The sequence below is a fragment of the Haplochromis burtoni genome, unplaced genomic scaffold (genome assembly GCF_018398535.1).
Source record: "Haplochromis burtoni strain Fernald_Lab_line unplaced genomic scaffold, NCSU_Asbu1 Contig_367, whole genome shotgun sequence".
Classification (NCBI taxonomy): Eukaryota; Metazoa; Chordata; class Actinopteri; order Cichliformes; family Cichlidae; genus Haplochromis; species Haplochromis burtoni.
Genome location: NW_024582728.1, coordinates 593,424 through 602,694, shown reverse-complemented (window position 1 = coordinate 602,694; position 9,271 = coordinate 593,424). Strand labels below are relative to the sequence as shown.

General features: G+C 40.6%; 1 protein-coding gene across 1 annotated transcript in view; it reads left to right on the top strand.

Moving 5' to 3' along the window:
* Positions 1–627: 627 nt before the first annotated feature.
* LOC102293545 (receptor expression-enhancing protein 3) overlaps positions 628–9,271 on the top strand; it is a gene marked incomplete at its 5' end in the record, with an annotated part of 15,472 nt that continues 6,828 nt past the window's right edge. The window contains 4 exon segments of the mRNA XM_005943338.2: positions 628–704; positions 1,448–1,568; positions 1,663–1,776; positions 8,009–8,171. Coding sequence (XP_005943400.2) covers positions 628–704; positions 1,448–1,568; positions 1,663–1,776; positions 8,009–8,171 — 475 coding nt within the window.

Below are 9,271 nucleotides of genomic sequence, written 5' to 3'. Positions count from 1 at the left end.
TTAATTATATAATTGCTTAATTATTTACACATTTAATTATTTATTCCAGTTTTTAATGACGTATTTATGTCATTCATTTTGGCAGTCCTGGCCCTGTGGCTGTTCATGAATGAATTTCAGCCCATCAAAGTCAGGGGGCGGGGTTAGTGCTGAAGTCACACCCATTGCTTTGGGCTGCTGCGAGGCTGTATTATAAACTGTGATATGAGTCTGTAGGTGCTCTTATACTTCTTGCCTTCAGTTGTATTAGTTTCCTTCTGGAAGTGTGTGATGTGTTTCATAGTTTCTAACAGTGAAACGTAACGTGACATAAAAAAGCACGCCCCACACAATCAGATGTTAATCTGATTTTATTTTTATTTTAGTAAATCTAAAGAATCCTAACAGACAGAGGTGCTTAGATTACAGTTGAATTAAAACAAATGGATGATGTCATCATTTCTTCATGATCAGCATGCTGGTTCAGACGCTGCTGCTCTCGGTGGACATGCTCCCTCTCTGTCCTCCTCGTATAACAAAGATTTTTAATGTTAGTGTTAATATTAGTAATGTTAAGAGGTGATGCATGGTTTAATGCTCAGCCTTCCTTTTAAACGATGATTCATGCAGTTGTCTCTCTGCCTGTAGGTGCGATGGATGATGTACTGGATTGTATTTGCCCTCTACACTGTCGTGGAGACGATCACTGACCTAACACTGGCATGGTGAGTTTGCCATGAATGTTAAACACAAACGCAGTTAATCAAACATTATGTAAACCTCGTGAACTCGCATGTCGTACAGATACATCTACACTGACTGTGTGAGTGGAAGAAGTTGTTTTCCTCGCTACCCTGAATAATAATGATAGAAATGTACTCTTTCCTAGTGTAACTAGAATAAACTTGTGGTAATGTGGATGTGCACTGTGTAGGGACAGAGTCACATTTGCAGGAACTTCAGGTCGAGTTTCAGTGATTTTATGAATCTCTCATGTGGCAACATTTAGCTCGAAGGAACAATGTAACGATTTTGAGGAATTGATGGAGAACGATGTTTTTTTTTTTTTTGTTTTTTTACAGATGTTATATGCAGTTAAACTTTAAAACGCTGACATTTCTAAAACCAATGAGAAGTTTTTGAATATTTATTATTACTCATTAATAAGAGAAAATAATTTCTTACCCGGTTACTCGATTAATCGATAGAATATTCGATAGATTAGTCCATTAATAAAATAATCGATACCTGCAGCCCTACAGCTGATGTTTAATCAGACAGTCACAGAAAGTGCTGGAACATGTCGGTGCAGTCCAAAAAACCATAATAAACCTTCAGAGCTGTGTGCAACAAAAACTTGACAACAGGAGTGGGAGTGGGTGCATATCTCTTAACCTGTTTGTCTGCAGTGGAAAGCATCATTATGTACCATGGGTTAAACTTACCGTGTGTGTGTCTCCATATCCAGGTTTCCTCTCTACTACGAGCTAAAGATAGCTTTTGTGGTCTGGCTGCTGTCCCCTTACACCAGAGGAGCAAGTCTTATTTACAGGAAGTGTCTGCATCCTTTGCTGTCCTCCAGAGAAAGGGTACATTCATTCGTACATCCACGTGTAATGCAGGTCACACTGCTTTGTTCCCAGTTCAACTGTGTTCTAAAATGTAATTGTTGTCTTCCTTTAGGAAATAGATGAGTACATTGTGCAGGCCAAAGAGAGAAGCTATGAGACCATGGTGAACTTTGGCAAGCAGGGCCTGAGCATTGCAGCCACCGCTGCGGTCACTGCAGCCGTCAAGGCAAGTTATTCTTTTTTTTATTTTTCACGTGAGTGCACTACAGTTTTATGTTAGATAGCACGGCTAAGTCAGTTTTCATCTTCTTTCTCACTACTTTGCTACAGAGTAGGGCTGTGCGATATGTCCAGAATCCCATATCCCGATATAAAACATCTATCGTCCGATAACGATGTAAATCACAAAAATGTAACATTTTCTGTAAAGTCTGTGAATCTCGGGCAGCTCGACTTGCGTGAAGTGTTTCCTGCTGCGCGCCGTGTAGCTGGAGTCGAGTGTTTTAACCGTTGCTGAAACGATACATTTTTAGACATAAGCTGTAACGGCGCCGTTTTCTTTGTGAGTATTTATTACACGGCGTGCTGCGGGGAAAAGCCTGTTCTAACGTTTGAGTCTGAGCTTTATTTTTTAGCACCTGGCGTCTTTTTTACTTCTCATCCGTAAATAATCTGCTCTTTCATGTGATTCAATTTATTTTGAAAGGTCTCAACATGATCTTGAGCTTTATTGTGAAAGGTTTAAGTGGAACATAAACAAACGGACACGCGATGCTGTTACCGTCGTTGTTGCTAACAACAACGCACAAAAACAGGCGCTTGTCCGTCTGTAGTGTGGTTATATTAAATATTAGAGAGAGAACTTTAAGAAATGAACATAGCCTCTACAGTGACATCAAAACCATGAACAAATATGGCTGTAAACAGTTTATTTTGCGACACCATGAAACAAACGATAGCGTAAAATGAAACGATACATGTTTTTATATCGTCATCCGATATATATCGTTATATCGAACAGCCCTACTACAGAGTAATAAAATACCAGTCTGTCGGCTTCAGCTCTCTTTGCTTGCAACAGCTTCCTTTGTCTGTGTTCTACAGTAACGCCTGTGGGCACTGAATGTCCTTATTTAGCTTGCTAAATCAGACGTAAGACCATACAGACCAGAGGTCGGCAACCTGCAGCTCTTTAGTCCTTACAGTGCGGCTCCGCGTGGTTTGGGAAAATAAATTAGAAGTGTTTAGCTGAAGTGTATTTTATTTCTATTAGTTCTTTTTTAACTTGTAGTTCTAAATTGGAAGATTATTGTGATATTGAAATATAAAAATAAAATTATATCTTATTATTTTTTCATCGCTCAAAATAAGCGTCACACTCGCGGAAGCTGAAACGGCGTGCATTTATCGAGACTTTCAACCCCAGGTAGGCCAGTTATGGACCTTCGGATCCACATTATGTCAGCAGCTCCACCGTGAACTATGTTAAAGACAAACACGCTCACGCCTCACAGACGACAGCTTACAGTCCTGTAAAGATGAAGTGACTTCGTACAGCCCCGACCTGCAGACGCTGTGCGCAGAGGTTCAGGAGCAGAAGTCCCATTGTAAACATATCACGGCAGACCCGACGATGTTTGCATGAACACGCTTTTCAGCATCTCTTTATTGACCACTTTACACACAGTTGCTGACACATACAGCCGGCTGTAGCTTTGCAGCTCACAGCCCGACACATACCACCAGACGTTAAGGCGGCGAGGCGTGATTGCGGGTGCCGCTCAGGTGCGTCCGCCTCCCCTGCAGCGGTGCTGCAGACCACGCCCCGCCACACACATTAACCAGGTAAAATACATATTTAGGCAGAATTTTGCAAATATATATTTTTCATTTTTTGGCAGCATAGTGCTTTTTTCCCCAGTTATTTATTAAAAGTCAGGTCAAGGCTCCAAAAGCACAAAGGCGATATAAGGAGGGCTCACAGCAGTTTGTGTTTGCTGGATTATTTTAGTTCAGCTTTTGTTGTATTTCTTTAAGAGTTCAAAATGTGTTCATTACATGAATAAAATGTAGTTTTCTCTGTAGCACTTCATGGAGTTCATAAGCAACACACCTTAGTTGTTCACACAAAGCATAAAGGTAAAAAACAATATACACAGTGTTATCTTCATTTTAGATGTCAACAAGTATTTTCTTTTGCGTTGAAACCGGCTCCAAATGGCTCTTTGGGTGTTGAGGTTGCTGACCCTGATATAGACAGTCACTGGCATTGGTGCATGACTGAGTGCATAGGAGATGAATCGATAGCCTGTACGAGATCTTCACTTGACGATGTGTCTGATAGCCTTTGCACATGCTCACACATCCTCTGTGCATGTCTGTGCCTCAGATGGTCTTCCTGCAGAGCCAGTATAAATAAATGACATTTGAACTGGTTTCTTCAGCATTTCTTGAATACCTGAGTGATTCAGATACGCCCAGTTGATCTCACGCTTCACAGCACCTGAGCAGTGGGGATGCACTACAAAGAAAAAGCGAATGGTGTCAGGTTAGATCCACAGTAGTACAGTAGTATTTAACTGTGAGACACTACAAAACAGTGAACCCCTGTAACAAATTAATAACTGCTCACATTATTATTATTATTATGATGCTGATGCTGATCAAGGATTAGTCTGGTATTAAGTCATTTTATTTGTTTATGGGAGCAGCTGAAAGCAGCTTTATTAAGCAAGACTGAACAATTTAAGCCCATGTTTAGAAATGGAGGAATAATGATTTATAAATGATGCCAAACTAGTACATTATTAATGATTAATAGTATGTAGTTATTATAATATAGAACTATAATACAATTCTATTGTGTGTTTGTGTGTGTAAATAAATAAAGACGCAGAATTAATCTGAATTGATTGGATCACTCAGCCAGGATTTAGCAGGTGCAATGTTCAAGGATCAGAAAATGTTAACATTATGTTAGGATGGTCTCTGTTAGTGTTACTATAAGATGACATTAGCTATGTTACCTTAGCCTAAGCATTTATCCAGTGCTTGCTAACACTTTAGCCTGTGGAGCGGTTGGTTTCACAACGACACCGTCGGCCGTGTCAAACTAAACAACTTGAATGTTGTTAATGAGTTCAAACTGAAGGAAGATGAGTTCTTGAGTGGTATTTCCACGACTGCATTGAACAAGGTTCTGCTGACCGTGCTACCCATCGACTCTGAATGGAGTTTTTAACAGGCCATACTTCATTTAAGCGTAACTGAAGTTCTTCAGTGGGATTAGTTTGTGGCTGACTTCAGCTGAGTAACAGTGTTATGTTCTGTTTTAGAAAAAGAGCACCTGCTTTTTCACATAATGAACGAGGTCAGGTGTGCATATTCGAACACAAAGAAGCAGCACTCAGCAGGATCAACGACAGGTCTGGTTGTTTTTGTGTCCTTGCTGTGTCAGTGCAGCCTCCTGTCTCCACTTACTTGAAACATCCTGTTAATCAAAGCAATGCCTCTGTCACTGCCCTGCATCTCACTTCTCTCTCGCTACCTCACTTTGAGTCTCCTATGGTTCCTCCTTGACATGAAGATCTTCTTTCCTTACATATTTCATCTTTGTGTTCCCCGTTTGTCTTTACAGTCTCTCTTCTTTTCTCTGCATGCATGTTTTGTCATCACAGGGTTAGTAGCAGTTTTTCATTTCTTTAAAATAGGCTTGCGTCTTACTAGGAATTTGATTGACCTTGGCTTTTACAGTAAAACCATCTGAAATGCACATAAAATCAATCTGTCTGAAATATTTTAGCTGAGCCTAGAGCTGTGGTTAGACATGCAAACCTGGCACCTACACCACATGTACCTACATGTACCTGCTGTCACAGACTGAGAAGAAAAGACATTTCAGAGCTTTTCCTCCGTCCAGTTTACAGTTCAAAGCTGCTTCTTTGTCCATCTCACAGCATGGGACTAAGATTCAATAAATGAAGTCATAGCAAACAAAGTAAAATCTAAAATGTGTTGTAATGTGGAAGCTTGCAGTCCTGGCTGGTTTGGTAACCAACCAGTTTACCAAATGAGTATTACAGCTCGCAGTGCTCCTTTTGTGAGATATGTCTGTATCCACACTGATAATTGATAAAACATTTGCATTGCTCTTGGTAACTACGGGACTGAAGAACTTATTGCTAATAAGATCACATAAACATAGTTTAGCTTTGAACAGGTAATGAAGGTCACATCACAGCAGATTAGATCCGAGTACTTTCTAACCATCATCTAGGCAACTCTTGGTTAACAATTTGCTAGTTTTAAACAGATGCAAACAATATAAACAGGGACTATTTTGATGTTCCTGTCACTGCTATCAGGATGGTGCAGACATGCAGTAAACATGCATTTAAGTTGAAAACACTGTAGTATGAAAATGTAGCATCATTGACCCGAAATGTAAGCAGAATAATTGCTTCACTGTATTATTGTTAACTCGGAGTGCCCCAGAGAAACCCAACCACTGTCCAGATTAAAGGGTCCTCCTCAGTGGTTGTGTTTTTAAGAATTTGCTGATTGCAAGTGTAACGAACTCGACTAAATATGAGTTGATATTGTTCTGTATTGTGTGTTTGTTGGTCATCAGCATGCAGGGTTGTGAATGTTTTGGATCCTGGGGCAACACTGCAGATCTCAGCTGGACGTTTGCTTTTGAGATGATGTTTTCTGCATCTGCACCAACTTGCCTCCTGTCTTCCCTCTGACGTTTGTTTCTTTTCTGTCTGCACTAACATCCTTGTGTCTTCAGGGTTTCGGTGGTTCAGCAGGCTGCTCTGGGAGGTAAAAACCAGTCAGTGTAAGCAGCATGGACAGAATGTTCTGTTTCGTACAGCTCAGCATCCACCCTTTGATTATCGTCTGTGTCCAGACCTGCTGCTTGAGAACATCAGTTTTAATTTGATTCTTCTTTTTGGTTTTGGTTTTGACATGGACTTGGTGGTGTTGCAGATACATGTCACTCATTATTTACGACACTGTTTGTTTTTCATTGTATGTCCCTTAATGTGTTTGACATTAATTTCATTGTTACAGCAGCATGCTGGGGCTTTATGTTTACAAACAAAAAGAAATTAAGAATTATATATCAAAACCTTCTAAATCACAAAGCTCTAAGAATAATAATAAATGAGCTTACATTGGTGCTACAGGGTGAAAATGTCCCTGTGAATGTCTGACTTCATCATTTTGAGAATCTTCAGGTTTTGTTCGTATTAACGTTTACCTGTAATAGCCCAAATATACTGCTGTACATTACAACAATACCCCCCCCCCCACCCCCCCCGGCTGTTCATGTTCTTTGTGAAGTGTTTCCGTGGTAACATCTTCAACATCATTCAGTAACATCCCTGATCTGAATGTATTCTGTACCTCGTTATTCACAGTTAGCGTATTCTTGTCATCATCAATTATTCGTCGTTATATGTTTAATTGATTTAAGCTTTAATTCCCAGATCTGAAGCAGACGGTATCATTTAATCAATTCCATTAGGTATCATTTACACTAGTGGGTCTAGTTACAGTGGAAATGCAGCTTCAGAGTGCTGAAGCCTGTTGCTGTTGAAGCTGTGGTGCTGTGACTGTGGCTTTGGCCCTTGTTAATGACACTGCACCCTCTCTGAGAGTCCAGTGTGGATGAGAGGCATCACGAAGGCAAACGAAGCCTGTTTCAGGCTTTATTTGTTCCTGAGGCTTGAAAAACAAGTGAACTAATCCTTTAATGCAGAAGGTTCCTTTCATGATGTCTCCCAGTATTTCATGTTTCTAAAAATACAGCAATGATGAAGGACAAACACAGATCAGCAGCACAACAAGAAATGAGTGTTGTGGAAAAACATGTAATGCTTCTTAAACTTTTTAATGTAAAAATGTTGTCACAGCAAAGTCATTTAAACGACATGTTGGCATTTCTGTGCTCCACCGTCGGTTTGTCTCACAGGTCTTTAAAGCAGCATAAAGCCCTGTACAGTTGTGTAACAGCTCAGCAGTGCGGACTGAAGTTTAGTTTTCTCTAATGTAAATATTCTATTCTTCATGTAAGATACTGATAGTCCAACATATGAACAATCTCCTCCACCTCCATACTTCAGTAAATTGTTGGATCTATTTCCAGAAGTGAACGGTTGCTCAACAGCAGCTCACAGTGCTGTAGTTTGCAGTGTCTGTTTTTACTGTCAGATTTCTGCCGTTCCAATAATATCTGTCCTGTATTAATATATCATAGTGTTCCCAGTGAACTAGTAAAATCTGAACAGCTCAGTGTTGATATTAATCAGTCACACCTGGAAACAAAACATCACCACACGATTCAGATTATTGATAAACTACAGGCTCTTTCTGTGATTGTAACACACATCAGCACTGCTGATCTCTGAGATGTTTTTGTGGTGTAATGCTGAGTGTTGTGTGTGCTGCAGGGTCAGGGGGCCATTACTGAGAAGCTGCGCAGCCTGAGTATGCATGACCTCACACAGATAGACCAGCAGGACGACAGAGGAAACCAGCTGTACCAGTACAGCTCCCATTCTTCCAACCCTGCTGTCAGGAGGTCTCGCAGCAGTGACGCTCCGGATGGAGATGGTACACACACACACACACACACACTCGTGCACTTCTCTCATACAACAACACAACACAACACAAACAACAAAACACACACACAAAACACAACACAAACAACCACACACATACACACACACACACACACACTCGTGCACTTCTCTCATAAACGTAACACAACTTCTCAATCACAACAATTCATGGTAAAGGAAACAAAGAGAAAACAGTTCGTAAACAGAAACCTAAAAGAATAAAATCTGTGATTAGAGGTTTGACTAGAACCCTGACAGCTGATTGATAACATGTTTGATATGGTAGCTTTTTCTAAACAATGCTAAGATGAGATTTCCAGCCAAAGGTCAGTCCTTCGTGGTGGATGAAGGTGGCGTCGTTCTGTTTGTCACTGGTTCTCGCCACAGTCTCCATGACAACTACAAAACGTCTCGTATCTGAGGAAGCCTGCTGGGGTTTCGAGCTTTGCAGTGAGCCGGTGACTGGACCTTTAGTTATGTTCCCCCTGAAAAGTGTCTCCCTGCTGTACACAGTTCAAAACCAACCAGGACCCTGAAGAGCCTGAGCTCAACGTTTAGACTGTTGTATGAGCAACGATGTGTGCAGTGAGCACATGTGCTCAACACTCAGCACATGCAAACCTCACACATGCCATGAAGGGATGAATCCCAAACATGACTCCTGTAAAGATATCAGTGAAACTCTTTCCAGTGATATTACGTTTTTATTTTATTATGAGTTTGGCAAAAAACGCCAAAGCAGTAATCCATGAAGACTGACGCTGGTGATGAATGAGAGAACATTATTTTATTACAATGTTGACTAATAATAATTAAGAATAATGACAACCATCATAAATAATAATGATGATGATGGTCAGAAGAGAACAATAAGGCACACACGAGCAGGACTTTGTTAGACAGCTACATTGTTACCTTTGCACTTCTCTGTGTGTGTTTGTCCTCAGCGTGATCAGAACTGCAGGCTGGTTGGATTTCAATAAAAATACTGAGTGTGAGATGACTTCCCAGCAGACACAGGGGATGAGATAAGGCTGTGTGGGATGCCAGTGGAATGTCAAACACACTCTCCTACTCACTCACACACAC